The 16,258-nt window shown below is 42.5% G+C and overlaps 1 protein-coding gene across 1 annotated transcript in view; it reads right to left on the bottom strand.

Moving 5' to 3' along the window:
• LOC306709529 (BAR/IMD domain-containing adapter protein 2-like) overlaps nucleotides 1-16,258 on the bottom strand; it is a 48,296-nt gene that overhangs the window by 1,968 nt on the left and 30,070 nt on the right. Inside the window, exons 6-14 of the mRNA XM_079177712.1 lie at nucleotides 15,182-15,319; nucleotides 9,136-9,288; nucleotides 6,395-6,637; nucleotides 5,601-5,832; nucleotides 5,098-5,299; nucleotides 4,892-4,960; nucleotides 4,644-4,797; nucleotides 4,354-4,391; nucleotides 84-126 (exon numbers count right to left, since the gene is read on the bottom strand). Of these exons, the coding sequence (XP_079033838.1) occupies nucleotides 99-126; nucleotides 4,354-4,391; nucleotides 4,644-4,797; nucleotides 4,892-4,960; nucleotides 5,098-5,299; nucleotides 5,601-5,832; nucleotides 6,395-6,637; nucleotides 9,136-9,288; nucleotides 15,182-15,319 (1,257 nt within the window). The 3' untranslated portion in view covers nucleotides 84-98. The remainder of the gene's footprint in view (nucleotides 1-83; nucleotides 127-4,353; nucleotides 4,392-4,643; nucleotides 4,798-4,891; nucleotides 4,961-5,097; nucleotides 5,300-5,600; nucleotides 5,833-6,394; nucleotides 6,638-9,135; nucleotides 9,289-15,181; nucleotides 15,320-16,258) is intronic.

The raw sequence follows: 16,258 nt of genomic DNA, 5'->3' as shown, positions 1-16,258 counted from the left end.
GAGAGAGCGAGAGAGAGAGCCATGAGTAACAGAGAGAAGGAGTAAAGGGATTGGCTGAGAGGCGATGGAGGCTGGTGACTTACGGAGGTCCTGTTCCCTCAGAAGCGGGACAATTCTGGACCCAAACTGGAAGGTAAAGAGAACCTTTGGGTTTGAATGGCTCAGATCATGCATGGGTCACATTTTGTAACGACACTGCTGGTTAGTCTGGTGCAAGATGAACATACCGTAGGTTCACACTGAAGTACACACTTCATGCTCAACATGCCATATACTGTATGCTCCTTTTCAAATCCCTAAACTACGTGAGGAAGTGTGTCTGTGGCTCGCCTTAGTGGACATACATTTTACTGCAAATGCAATGCAATCAACAGGCAGGTGTGTCTGCTAAAAGTGCGTACATTGCTATTTCCATCAACCAAATACAGTTCAAACACAAGCTAAAATACAACAAAAAGAAGAAGATAAGCAGGCAGGCAGAGTTCAGATGCTCACAAATCACATATACACACACACACACATACACAACACCACACAAACGGAAAGTCTTTCTGCCAAGCTTTTTTTTTTGTTACAGTAACAAAGAGCACCACAGATGCTTTGGGTGTTACGGGGGAGAAGTAAGGATAAACTGCATGCCTGGGACACAGCTGTGGCCTGAAATGATTCACGCAAAAAAAATAATTCATTTAAACATTTAACTGGGAAAAAAGAAAATCAGTTAAGAGCCATAACTTTGAAACAATAAAAAAGGAAAGAAGAGACTGAATTAATTACTCTGAAGAGCTATTTAAAAAAAAAGTTAAGTAAGCAAGAGCAAAGAGGAAAGGACAAAAAAAAGACACTGGCAGTTGCTTCTTACATGACGATTTGCTGCTTTTCCCTTTTTATATTATTAACATTTAACGGGGAAAAAAAACAAAAATCAGTTAGCCAGCCATAACTTTGAAACAAGAGGAAAAAAAAATGTCAGCGTCACTGACAGAACAGATTTCTCGTCAGACCAGACTGTTTATTAATATATAGAGATATGTTTTATTTAGAATACCTTTGTAAAAAGTCACCATACATTCAAGGTCAATTTTTAGTATCACATTTTCTGGTTTCCCTCCACAGCATGCATAAGATAAACACTTCAACTAATCAGTAGTTTCTCATTGTTTCTGGAAATTATTATTATTTTTTTTACAAGGACAATAATAATAATAAAAAAAAAGACCAACAACTACATAGCCACTCAGGGAATACAATCATAAATAACACTGAGAGCTGCAAAAGCCGTGGTTGTCATTTCACCTAAAAACTAAAATCAGAGCTGTTATTGAGAATACTCAACAGAAGACCCCTCCAAACTCAATAGCCTCAGAAAAAAAGACCATACTGAAGGTTATTGGAGTGAGGCATTTTCATTTTTACCAACAACTCTGGCAGTAAATTCAGCCAAGAATGGCAAAAAGACAGTTTTTTATGGGGCTGAGATCGGAAAGATTAATTGTAAATTTATATGAAAACTCGTTTTGCAATGATCATAATACAGTGCAATTTGGTTGACTGATGGAAACAGTTTATATATGTAGATATATATTCTAGAAGCTGAATTTGAAAATTTGCTTCATTGCACATAAAGTCTGTTTAATAGAAAAAAAAAAAAGAAGCAAAGTAAGGCAAATATGACACACACCCTGTGGACGGAAAATCAAGTCTAGCACTGACACGAGGAAGCACAGCGCGACCTATGGGATCTCTCAGAACAGAAACATAGTAATCTGCTGCACAGCCTGACTTTAAACAAAGCTTTTTTTTATTTTTTAGCATATGTGTGTTGTTGGGTGGGATCTCGATAATATTGGGCCCACGTGTGCTTAAAAAGGCCATTCAGCCAGTGGCTTTAGTACAACGACATTGAAGTCTTTTGGCACTTGTACAGTACATGAACATGTCTTTTAGTTTGACAAAATGACACAACCATGTACATGCATGAAAGACAAGCAGTAGCCAAGGCAGTCTCTTGAGAGATCAGTCCGTGATGGTGGACTGTGATCAGAGATAGAGTATTCAGAGTCCATATCGCTGCATGCCGAGCAGGTAGGCCCCACTCTGGCTCTCACGCTCAACGCAATCCTCCACCCACCAACCGCTACTGTCCACATCGACACCACCAGCAGCAGCACCCGGGATGGACGGAAGGAGGAAAGGAGGGACCCGAGGAGGAAGAGAGGACAGAAAGGAGGGATGAAACTGGCCTCTTCCACTTGGAGAAGGGGTGTGTGTGGAGGCAGAGGAGGAGAGGTGGAGATAAGTGGACAGGAGGGAGGCTAAGAGGAGGGAAAGATGGGGAGGAAGAGGCCCCTGTGCTATCCGCAGCTGTCTGTGTCTGTCTTTATGTCTGTTCTCACACAGTCGAAATCAATTTGCCATCAGGACTGTCACTGTGGAACAAAGAGAGAAGGAAGCTTGCCAGGTCGGACACACTCAGAGAGAAATGGAGAAAGACAAGACAGGCACACGGAGGCAGAGCAGAGTTTTTGGGGAAGTGTAGGTGGGGTCACGAAACATATGTTGCCCCACCTACAGCTCCAAACACGCCTGCCGTGATCAGGAAGATTGGACTTCCAATTCCCTCATCAACACTTTTTAAATCCAGATACGTTTGATATTACTGCCCATATTAAGCGCTTTTAGTGAATATTGGCCTGTCTGTCTGTCACTAAGAAAGTAGACAAACCCCAGAAGTTAAGGTTGATGAGAAAATCAAGTCATCTCCTTAGCTGGAGGGATGTAGTGTTATATTAGTCTGTTGGGGTGAATACACCCTGCAGGACAGTGTCGTCTCAAAATATTGATACAGAAAAAAAAAGAAAAAAAACACATTCAGAGCAGACAAGAGTATGTAAAACAGCTTGACACCGGTGCCCAAAGCCCCAGGCTGACAAGCAGTGATGACTGAGATGAGGTCAGCGTGATGTCTACTGTCACAACATGTACTCCACAAAAACACTAATACGAGTGCACGTAGGCCATTTCTCTCTCTCTCTCTTACACACACACACACACACACACACACACACACACACACACACTCTCTCTCTCACACACACACACACACACACTTATATACACAAAGATGTACTCCCTGATAGGACGGAAACAGGCATGGCATCATTCCTAATCCTAACCTCACACAACCCTGCTGAGTCAGCAAGGATTTGATTACAGTGATATTATACTGTGCCAAGAAGAGTACTCTGACTATAAGCTGAGACACTGACCCCCCCCCCCCCCCGCTAGACTGCATTCAGTACTTTAAAGAGCTATTTTTTTTTTTTTAAGTTAAATAAGCAAGCGCAAAGAGGAAAGGACAAAAAAGACAGTAAAAAATATTCAAAGGAAACACTGTGCATACATCTCATGAGGTGGGTATTTTACCGATACAGCAAAAATATAGTCGCCTGGGCCTAATTATATTCGTCACCAGTTGTGAAATATTAGTGTGTATTAATCAATTAGTCGATCCAAAAAAATATGAATTGCCAATTGGTTGATTATTGTTATTTGTTGAGTAAATTGTGAAATTCTTAATTCTCTGGTCACTTGCTTCTTATTGTAAATTGGATACATTCGGGTTCTGGACTGTTGGTCAGACAAGACAAGTAATTTGAAGACGGCTGATTAAAATTTGCCACATTTTTCTGACTTCTTATAGACTCGACTATTAATGGAACAATATTCTACAGCAAACAATAAATACTGCTTATCTTATTCAAATATGGGTGATTGTACGGTTCATCAAAGTGTCCCACACACATTAACCGTATACAGTATTTGCCGTATACTATTTATCATGGAATACTCTATGCGGTTGGTTAAAAATAAATGTGCTTCAGAGTGATGCAATATGTGAAATGCCTCTGCCAATTAAAATTAAAATGCTCTTCCTTGTGCTATCGCACTACTACCTACTATTAGTCATGTTTTGCGACTGGTCATTGTATTATGGGACAATGGTTTACAACACTGAACTAAAAAAAAAGCAGGTCATTTTTAGGATCCATATCGACTCTGTGGAGAATAACGTATGCATGCACCAAATTGTGTCCACTACACCACATACTCTGAATCTGCTTAGAACGTGTATGTAGCATTGAATTTGGACACTGCATATATTAAGCAGTTGCCTTGCTGTCTCTTGAATATTCCAGCATGTACTAACTCAGGTGAAATGCCATTCAGCTGAAGTGTTTGGCTCTTGTGTCTGTCTCTAATAAATAACTACATCCAAACTATCCAAGTTAAACAATCCAGATGGCAGCAGCAGTCATCAGTCAATACTTAGAGGGCAGAAAAGGCACTTACCTTGTGGCAAAGCGGCCGTCATAATCCTCAATAGCAGGCTGAAAAGATAAAAGTAACACTTTTTACATTGCGTGCTTGTTTAGGACTGAATCACCTGCTGTACTTGCATACAAACACTAGGCGGCAGCAGAAACTGAGCCAAAGTCTCCTTTACAGCTACTGCAGCATTACTCATATCCAATTATGCAAAACACAAGAGTAAACCAGAGGAGGGCTACAAATTAAGTGAGCAAGAGAAAGAAGCGTTTGTGTGTTGTTAACGGATACTACATATGCTAAATTGCACCTACCTGTGTGCCAAAGGCTGCCATGCTGTAGGGCCGTGGGCGGGTCTGTGCTAGGCTCTGTGCCAGCAGTCGGGCAGTCAGGCCGTAGTCAGGTGTGGGCAGTGATGCATCACTCTCCAACAAATTCCCTGTGCTGCTACTTTTCCCATGGTTCAGGCTGGGGAGGCAAGAAAACAAAAAAAGGGCCTCAGACTTGGGTTCGTTCGGGCTGATGAACTTGACACAGTTTGTGACAGAAGAATGCGCCATACTTCACTTTGAGCTTCTCACTGTCGCTTTCAGGCAGCACACGTGTGTAGGAGAATGGGAACCAGCCACGCCTGAGGGAAGGGGGGGAAGCACTTTGTTAACTTATACTCCACATTAACTGGACCAACGTGTGAGACAAGTAACAAGTATTTATCCGATCTCACGGTACGGATTCAGACAAATTAGAATATATTAGCACATTACTTACATCTTGTTCTTCTCATTTTCCCCATAGTGCCAGCCATCGCGGGCCTCAGGCACTAGCAGGGTGATTACATCTCCCTCGGAGAAACTGAGCAGGGTGCCGTTGTCACCTGCAGCATGGGAGAAGATGGCCTGGACACGAGCGCGCCCGTTCTTTTCCAGGCCTGCTGCCATGGAACTGGACCTGGGCAGGGTTCGTGTCTCTCCTGTAATGTTTGCAGACAGAGACCGTGGTCAGTGACACGACATTCCCTGTGCTGCCTTTGAGACACCGAAGAGTAGCAATTCTCATCTCAATGGCCACCGTTGTAATTTAACATAGACATTGGAAGGTGATAATGTTATTATGATTTAAACTACTCATGAGGCGTTAAAGTACTCCTCAGTGTACCTTTAAGTAAAATGATAGGAATAGGCTTGATGCTCAATCAAATATTCTGCTTGCGATTTTCTTGCTGCGGTGCTACGGACGCTCATTCAGTTCCAGCAGTGTTGTGGATATCTTACCCACGGGGTTCTTATTCTTGGCGGGGGCAGGCCTGCGGACAGGGAGGGTGTTGGAGTAGACATCGCTGACTTGTCTCTGTGGCTGAGGCTGGGACTGGCCCTGCGCCTGGGTCTGAGGGGATGGAGGCCTGACTTGGGGCACGGATATAGTCCCACCATCCGTCCAATATTCCTCCCCGTGGACTCCTGTTGTCCCATTTACCATGGACATACCATCGGGGCCAATCAGCCTCTGGAATAAACAACGAGATATATGGATCAATAAGTAAAATTGTGAAAATGTCAGTGAAATACCAACAAGCAATTACTTCATAAAATCTTTATATTAAGCCCATGTGATGATATGTCATGATTAGCATCTGTTGCATTCATATTAACTAATCTAACACAACTTTGGAGAAAAGTCTAGTCACAATGTATCTAAGTCATGAAATACAATAAAGCCTCTAAATAGTCCATAAACCTCAGTGCCATCTTTAAAGTGAGACTAGACGGATCTTTGTCTGATTTGCACATTCATGGAGGACCAAAGGTGGACTAGCTGACATTAGGCGAGAACCCTTAGCTCCTTCACAGTGCCACCACTGAGGAAATGTAAGTGCATTATTGTTATGTAATTCACTTCTCTTAACAAAAACAAAGAAAATGTCTGGATAAATTGCCATACATTTTTGGTCTGAAATGTCCTATCCAAGACCACAGCAAAGCATCAAAATTAAATTGTATTTGCTCTTGCTTCAAGTTAGCATCCTTTTGTTTTTTGCCTCCATCAGCCTATTATTCCCATAACTCACCGCTGGGTGTCCCAGTCCACTGCCCATGAAAACAGCCAGCTCTGGGGGCACAGGAAGAGGCTGGGCCCCGGGGATAGGGTCTGAGATGACCAAGTTGGATTTGGAGGTGTGCAGGGGGCTTGTACCCCCAAGGGCAGCTGAGCCCATCTGCTGGGCCAGAAGCATGGCCCTCTCTGGCAGCTTGTTGGGATCTGAGCAAGCCTGTTGCCAAACTGGGATCTTCTGAGTCAGAAGGTCTTTACCCTGGAAGAAGGAAAAAAATTACATGTCATTAATTATGTCATTGTATAATGTCATAAGATGTCCCAAAAAAATCATGGAATACTTTGCCATACAAATTGTATGTATAGTATATCAGAACAAAGTCATAGTATAGTATGCCATAAATAATGCCATAATATAGTTTGTCATAAAAAAAGTAAACCAAAAAATGTCATAGTACATAGAACTATGTTTTCATATTTAGCATATTCATTCTTGAATTATGGCCAAAGAATGTGTGTTGTGAGGTCACAGCGATCTCTACCTCTGACCACCAAATGATAATCAGTTCGTCCTTGAGTCCAAGAGGTAATTTGTGGCAAATTTGAAGAAATTGCCTCCAAGTGAGAGATATTGGTTTCACAAGAATGTGACATATGTAGAGGCAGGACAACCAGAACAAATAATGCCTCTAGCCACGACTGTCGCCGGCGCGGAGGCATTAAATGGTATTGATGTAGTTGCAATGCGGCCAGAGCAAAGCTCAGGCAACGATTCTCTATTAAATAGAGAATCGTTACAAACATCAGTTCTCAAAGGTTTTTCCTCACTCTGTATCCTTGACCACTGCCCTTTGCACAACTATGATAATGTGCTGCGTGGGTGATGCTGTGGGACAGACGAACATACAACCAAGCTGCCCACTGCAGCATCTCGCAGCCTGTGGACACGGCTGTTCTTTCCACAACCATCGAAAGAAGAGTTTAATGGAAGGACAGAAATCCACACATTTGTGTAAAACTCTACGGTACAGTATACACACATGGACACAGACACAAAACACTGACAGTTTTGTCCCTTTGTATGTGCTAATTTGTAGCTCTCACCGTCTCTTTTTCCCCTCTCTCATACACACACACACACACACACACACACACACACACACACACACACACACACACAATCTTGCACACTGACAAACACACTGTGAACCCTCTGGGAGAGGGTTCTTCAGTTTGCTAAAGGTGAACTCCTCCCACGCACACCCCCATCCTGATTAATGACTAGACTCCATGTTGAAAAAAGAAGCAGCATCACACACAAACACACACACACACACACAAACACAAACAAAGAGTCTTGCTCCAGCCACATCTTCAGGCTGGCAGTTCACACCCACCAGTAATCCCAGGAGACTGATATACTTCATTACGCAAGAATATCAAATTCTTGGATAATGGAAAGGCATACATTTGTCACACACACACACACACACATATAAAAACGAAATCCTTAATATCGCTCCATTACCTTTGATGGTATGATATAGGTCTGTTCAGATCTAAAAGTTTCTTCGCATTAAATGTCAGTAGCAGAGTGAAAATAACAAGCCGGTATAATAAAATTCTCTACGGACTGAAGTAAACAAAATGAGTGAGAAACAGTTTGCAACTCTTGTCCTGAGCTTTGATTTCAATCCGTTTTTTCTCTGCATTCAGCGTGTTTCATGCCTTTTCCTATTAAGGTCTCTCATGAACCAAACAAGCGAGGCACTTCTCTACACAAAAAGTTGGCCGGGCACTCGAAGGTGCAATGATGGATTACAGCTTCAGGTATGCCTGTCAGCTGGGCATTGTCTACAGTCTTAATGAATTTTTAAAATGAAGAGGCCCCCGTGTGCGGTCAAAGCTAATGCGACTTTGAATTATATATCTCCTAGTACGCTCTCTTGGCTGAACAATGGTTTGCAGCAGGTGAGTTTCAAATACAACACAGATGACAGATGGCGAGTAGCTGGCTAGAATCAACACAATAGCAGAAAGGAAATTCATTTTATAAATTGACCTAACAAGCTCTGCACACATCCCTTTCTGGACATAACGGAGAGAAAATGTGTTCCTCATTAGTTGAGAGATCAAAAGTATTGAAAACTATACGGTGACATTGGGAAAACGGGTTAGACTCTATTAGTTACTGCAAACATATACTTGATGGTAGAATGAATTATTCAAGGAAACACTGATTCTAAGTGGCTTCTTTCTATGAGCGATAAAGACCCACGTGCCGAAGTTCGAACATTATTTGCTTATTTCAAATGGGAGATTTCCTACGACAATTATGAGCTGGCGAGGCTCAGGTGGGAAAAAATGTGATGTAATTTCTATGCACCAATCAGAGTTTTCCATCCGATAACAGTCGAGGGGTTTGTTTGCTTGTGTTGTCGTCACAAATCAATCAAATGTGATCAAAACACACCGCCAATCTGCTTCAGCAGGACTGTGTGGGAGAGTTTGAGTGGAAAACTCTAAAGCAAAACATTTAGGTATTTTTAAATTATCTAGACATCTAGAAATACTTGAGATTTAAAACCAAAGTACTTAAAGTGGCAGCATTGACTTAAACAGCTGTCTTCTTGAGAACAGTAGCCATGACTGAAATACATCCTTACATATTCTAATTCCATGGTGTTCATGTCTCTTGTCATCTTTCTTTGATCGTAAAAGAAAAACCCCTCTTATTGTTAGTGGTTTGACACTTACCTTGCCATGGTAGGCGCTGCTGTTCTTGGCCACGGCACACTGGCGGTCCACCAGGAAGCAGTACCTGCGACGCTCCTCAGACAAGGCCGTCTTGAATCCCTCTGCGATGAAGGTGTCCAGCTCGGTCTGCTTACTGCTGATGGTCTCCACAAACTGGGTGGGGGGCAAACACAATGACACATGAACATGGGACATAAGAATACACAAGAATCACACCACGCCAGTGTTTTGAATCAAAAGATGTCCACATTTTCTTTTATTTCATATGCCTCATCATTATCTTTGTATAGGTTTTACACCTGAGACAGTGAAAAAGAAGTTTTGGCTACTGGTGCACTGCAGGTCCTTTCACAGCATTATGCCAAATGGACAGAAGCTCTGACAAGGAAAGGGTCAAAGCAGCTATCTAAGTACTCCTTTTTTTAAATAACACCCTTCTTCACATTCACACAATTACACCCATTCACACTTAGAGCAGCTCAGTCCAGCGCCGTCTTCTACTGCCAATCACCACAGAGCCTCACTGGAGCAATTAGGGTTTAAGTGCACCTTGGCGGTAATAGTTGTGCAAGGAAAGAGCCTTACTCAGTAACTTTCTCAGGCCAGATTTTCCCTCCTGAGTGCTACCGAGGCAAGGCAATTATGACTGAAGATCCCGTAGTGTGGAGGTGGAATTGCTCACGAAATCCACTTATCGATTTTACGTGTCAGACAATAACAAATAGCCAGTGTGTTGATAATTGTTTAAGAGTGAGTAACAGAGACAGAAAGAGAGGGAGACCGGAAGCGGACGGTTCGTCTTAACATGAGCTCTCTGAAAAAGGAAATGGGAAATGTCTCAGCGAGTACATTGACACACACATACAAGATGGGCAGTGGGGGTGATGAGAAGCTACAGGGAGTCATATTTTGAGGAGGAAGTGGCATTTAGGTTTTTATGAGAGTGTGTGCATACACGTGTCAGGCACCCTATTGACAGAAAGCAGAGTTTGCACGTTGGTAGCTGAATGTTTTCGATACTGTAGTCTAGAAGTAGGCTGACATTCATGGCTTTAATCCTGTAACATCTGCTGATTACTGACAGAAGAGAGGGTTGTATTTATGATTTGACCTTTTCTTTGGGATATTGCTATGGTTTGCTATGGGGTTTCTTTTACACAACTGGAAACAAATACACATATAAATGCATTTATTTTGGTATACAAATCAAGCTGGCGTGTCATGGGTAATCACCAAATACACTTTGTTCTGAATGCTTCCAATGATAAAAATGGCTACCTTGTTTGTTGACACACGAGTCCAATACCCTTTCAAATTAGGAAATGGTATAGAAACAAACACTGTCTTAAGTTTGTGGATATTTCTTTTGTCATTTCAGTCTTAGCCGTAAGAGAGAAGAATTGTCACAATTCCTCAGGTTCGGTATTCTCAGAGCACTAGAAAGTTTTTTCAATACATTTCACAAAGGTGAACAATAAAAGAAGTTTGTTAAGTTGGAGTCGTTTCCTGCAGCTACATGGAAGATCCTCTGGTGCCACCGCACAGTGCACATGCATCTCATTTAGTAACCACCAGAGCACACTACTTCCCCACAGCCAAAAGCAACAAGTTAGTTCATTGGGAGTCCACGTGTGGAGGAATATCGTCGGTGCATAAATGATGCTTACATTTTTAGGAACGGCCTTTTGCACTAGCGGTGGTAGAAATCCACCTAAACCCTTACTACACAGAGCCAAGTTGTCAAATCAAGCAAGACTGGGATGAACGCATTTTTCTCCTGAGAACAGCCTGACCTTATTCTGTTCTTTCTGTACACCTTAAGCTCAAATTAAGTGCTTTGAAACTGGTTCAGTCAGTTGCTTTAGTTCTTTACAGGCACAGCATTCAGTTAAAGGGCTGAGCATCACCTCAACAAGCTAAAAGGACTTGTCAAATCCACATGGCCCAATTCTCAAACCATTTAAAAAGGTCACCAAAGTAACCCAAGACAACGACTGCTGTGCAAAAGGCCCAGGCAGAGAGCAGCCACTATTATAGCTGAGCAACCTCAGGTTACGTCATAGCTGGAATGACTTGTTTTGCAAAGGTTATGAATATAAATTAAACCTGCAACACGTCAATGCAGTTCTCACATGCAGGCTTTTAAGAGATCAGCATTGCCACCTCCCCCCTTATACTGACATATTCAGGACGAAATCCTGACAAGATATGCAGTGTGCACTCCGCCGCACTGAACACTAATACAGCTTCCAGTAATTACAAATCACTGACACAGGAGGGTTTCACACCCGTCCAAAAAGTGAAGCGTACAGACGATTCACAAAGTCAACACCTTTGATACTCATTTTCCTTCCTGCGGGGATTCAAAAGCATTTCTCCTGCACAGTTTCAGAGCTGCTTAGGTCCGCTCAACAGTTCCTTCATCATCAGCACTCTTTGGAGTCAGAAGAATTGTTTTGTAACACTCCAGGGTGCACATCAGTAAGCACCTACAGTACTACTTTGAATCGGCTGGGTGTGTTTGTCAGGTGCTCATCCACTGCACCTGCACGTCAACAGCGCACGTTTTTCTCCATCCATCTTCAGTGTTCCTCCTGGTTGTGTGGAATATCCTCTTATCGAACATCTCGAGACATTCATTGTTAATCCTGAACTCAGTCTCCCCGTCTCTGTCTGAGCTCTTATTAACAGCCTATGCGGTGCAAAGGAGTTTATCTAGATGAAACTCCTTTCTACTGCTCTACCTTAGTCCACTCCACTGAACTACATAATGAGCTGATTAGCATTTTGGCAGGGTCTTTACCCATTGATGTGATGGAACAGTGGAAGTGTCTGAAGACAGGAGAGAACAGGGAAGGGAGGACAGACAAAGAGACGGACAGAGAAGAAGGGAAAGACAACAGCGAAGAGTGCGAGAGAGAGAGAGAGAGCAATCAATGCGACGCGGCCGCCGCTGCCAGACTTCGCTCAGACATACTTTACTTTTTAATGAAAAGAGAGGAGATATGAAAGAAGACTTTTGTGCCTCTCATCTGCTAGAATAACAAAGATGTGGCGGAGGAGGACGAGGAGGAGGAGGATGAGGAAATGTTGATCTTGCCACAGCAACATTTACTTGTACTTTCTCAACTGCCTCATATTGCCTGAAAGTACCCATCTCTGTACGCAGAAATTGAACTAAATAGTCTTGGACGTTGGTCACTATCTAAGCCTTTTGAGGTGGATGTAATTGTGAAGCGTCTTCAAAGAGTGCAGGGCTCTCTCCCTCTGTGTGTGTGTGTGTGTCGTCCTCCCCGGGGGACTCTGGCACAAACGAGTTGACTTCTCTCTCACACGCCTACAGCCGTGATATGATCAGTGGAAGGGAGCAGGCTGAAAGTGGATAAAGGAGATTGATTTTCCTTTTTTCCTCTGCTAACTGACGTTATGAGCCCAGAGCCTGATGAGCTTGCTCCTCTGCGGAGATGGACCCAATTGATCAGTCATAGAGACACAGTAATAGAGTAGTATAGAGTCACACTCTATGTCCAATATGCATCAAGTTTAAATTGTTGGGAATTGTGCTGCGGTAGTGGCCGCCTGCTGCCACATCTACTTTGATCTACAGCACTGTACTGATACTGTATCATACAGCACGCACTAATGGCGACGAAACATGGCGTCACTAACATTTTCAGAGAACCCCCAGACCTTTTGTCTGTCGTCACCATCCGGCCAAACTACAAGTTAGAACAAATAACATATCAAAGTCCATTGGGCAGATTGCCACACATTTTTTGTACCACGGTTAGGATACATTTTAAATATTGCACACAAGATATTAATGATAAGAAAAGTAATGGCTAAGCACATTCATACTCCTCAGGGGATGAACTGTTTGATTTCTAATGCCCCTGTGGTATTACAGAACCCCTCGAGACCAACTCTAAATTAGCATCACTACTCATTAGGCTCTAAAAAAACGCCAATTTCACTTACTAAATATTTGTATTCTGGGGTTTAATGAAGATTATGAACTCTATAAGCCCTTAATATTGATTAAGATTTGTATTTTTAAGATATATTTTTTTTTAACTTTTTGGACAAAACTAACTTTTTCCATTCCTCCATTCCTGTTTCTGTTCGTCAAACTGTGCTCCACCTAACCCAACAGAGGCCTACGTATCCAACACACGAGGCAGTACGGAACATGTAACAACTTGCCATTCTCGACTGACATTTACTGGCTTAGTGCACTCAAACACCCTTCCCATCCCCAGCCCAGCCTCAATGCAAAGCTGGACTGCTGCACGCTTTGACCTTTTATGCAGCGTCTCCCCTCATGGCATTCCTGACACGGTGGAACAAACTCAATGCGACTCAGCAGTCACATCAACCAGCATTGTCATACCATCCCAGACAAGAAAGGGAAGTCTGTGTGCCTGTAAAAACTCAGAGCCCTGGGCAGAGGAGGTGCTTTATTCTACAACATGGGACGAGCAACGTTTTCATACTATAAAACAATGTAGCCATACGTGTTTGTAGAATCATGTTTCTAGCTATTGATCATTATCCGTCATGGGCGGCCACACAACACGACGAGACAACAGCAGCTCAGCTATTACCCTGCAAGCCTCAACCTGTAAGAGATTTTTTTGTTTCCACCTCTCCAGGCAGTCAGACTTCCAGCTTCTAGTGATATCCTTGCGAAGGAACCTCGGTCGCTCTGTCCCCATTTTCGCAGTTTGACAGCAACAGGTTACAGGATTTAACCAACAAATGACTTGTAAACAACACCACAGTGACGGCTTAAGGATTAATAAAGAGGTGGTATGTGCGTGTATCTATGTGGAGGAAGAACACTACCTCCCCTGTCAAGTAGGCACTCAAGTGATGGAAAAGTAAATGTGACGGGTAACTAATTAAGTTATGTCTAACACTGAGGGTTCATTCCAATTCATCAAAATTAATTTAATCCGAGCAGCTCTGTCGGAGGTTGCTTTGCTATGGAAATAACAACATGAATGATGACGCCCAGAACAAACGCTGCTTTGTTCCGTCAGTGAACCGTGCGATTGCTTCAGTTCGATATATTTCCATTTTCACAAGGTGTGAGGGGTCGGCCGTCTGATACCGAAGACCAAAGCTGTTGCAAAGAATATTGTCTTTGATACAAATGTTTGAGCATTTCATCCACATGTACCGTAGCAGTTACACAAGCACGCCCACTGCATGCCGCCGAACCGTCTTTATAAGACATTTTCAAGCTTTCTGTTTAAGTGTACATATTCATAGTTCAGCAGCATATTATGTTTGACATGACGAGTCCACATTCTGACTTCATTTTGAAACAAATATGTAAAGTCACAGCAGGATGTTATATAGTCAATAATAACACCAAACAACAACTATAAAATGGCAATATTTTATAATTTTAGCAAATAATACAGCTCTGCTTTAAGCTTTTATCTTTAAATGTCTGTGCTTGAGGTAAATCATCCTTGGAGGATAACCGAGTAGGCTGTTTTGTGGAGTATATACAAGCTGTGCTTTTAATCATTCTGTTAAAACCCTGATCAAAGTCATGTGCAGAAACACTTTGGCTAAAGTAAATGCAGCCTTCCCTACATCATTTAGTGCAGCTTATCTTATCATCTTGTTAACGTTTGTGTCTATGTGCCTGCTGTACGGATGTGCGAAAAATTGGTGAGGGCACACAACTCGTAATCAAACCTCCACTATTTGCCTTCCCACTCAGGGCACCTCGTCGCCACTGCCTCCTCCCCCATCCTGGCTGTTTTGTGAATTCTCTTTACTTTATGAAGAATAAAGTCATTATTTTCCTCCAAGACTCATACAAATCCAATCCAACAGTCACCCACATGCATGCAAACTCTGCTAAAAGTACAGCAGGGCGACAAACTGGCTTGAGTGTTAATATTGAAAAAAAAATTTTTGTGCTTTAAAAGTAGCTGTTCACAATGGAAGAAATGTAATTCTGAGTCGAGCAGCCCATAATAATGGTAATGAGACATCGTCTTCCTACTTATTTACTCCTGAGGCTCACCTGCATCTCCTTCTCTCCGTACTTGGAGGGGTTCTTGCTGCCCTGGCTCTTTCTGCGCAGCTTCTTCAGCTCAGCCTGGCACTTCTCCAGACTTTCCCCTTTGCTCTTGTGTTCCACCTGGTATTTCTTCAGGGCAGCCTACGTGGGGAAGACAAGGCGGCGCAAAAACACAAAAATCAGGACCACAAATCAACAAAAGCCTGGGTGACCAAAGGTGGGACGTATGGACAAATGCGTAACATTACTAACAACCTATTTCTAAAAAGATTTTAGACTAATTCTTACCTGAAAAACAAGCAATTGGATTAAACTCATTTCACAACAGTATGAAAATCATCTCAGAGTAATTTCACCTTCATTTTCATGGATGCGACATTATTTCTGTGTGATTTTCCTTTTAATCTAAAGACAACGAGCACATTCATCACATTCTTTACCATAGCAATGCTTGCTTATTCTTTTGTTTTCCAGGTTTGATTTTACAACAACAAAGCACTTGATTGTGTCTCTTAAAAAACGTCCACTGTCAGTGATTACCCATCTCCGGCACATCTCAAGTCTAAGGGTGGTGAAAAGAATAGAAATCAGTGGCAGCCTGCAGAGACAAAGCTAATGTGTGATTTGTAGCAAAACAAGTGGCCTAGTCCTTTTACAACCAGAGTTTTTGATTTTTTTTTGATTCGCTTGTTTAATTATTTATTTATTGAGAATAACAACTTTGTGTCCAAGCTGAACCAGCTCTGTTGCTATAGTAACTGTGTCTGGTGTGACAAAGCTGATGTGGTTTCTGTGCGAGGCGACGTTGGCTGAGGAGAGCTCATGCATTTGCGTGCCGCAAGACACCGAGGACGAAGGTATCCTCTCGGTACCTTTTGGCTGAAAAGGAAGCCGTTGTTGTGTCACTGCAGGACTAGCAGTGTGACACAGGCAGTGGGTGGTATTAGCTCTGTGGGTCTGAGCTGAGCTGGAAACCGCTCAACAATAAATACAAATATTACATTTACAACTTAACTTCATCTGCTGTCAATTAATTTCCGAGGTCAGGAGCTTCTCAGAAATATTAATTTGCTCAACATT

Source organism: Pholis gunnellus, assembly GCF_910591455.1.
Source record: "Pholis gunnellus genome assembly, chromosome: 17".
In the NCBI taxonomy this organism is placed as follows: Eukaryota; Metazoa; Chordata; class Actinopteri; order Perciformes; family Pholidae; genus Pholis; species Pholis gunnellus.
This window is presented reverse-complemented; position numbering and strand designations above follow the sequence as displayed.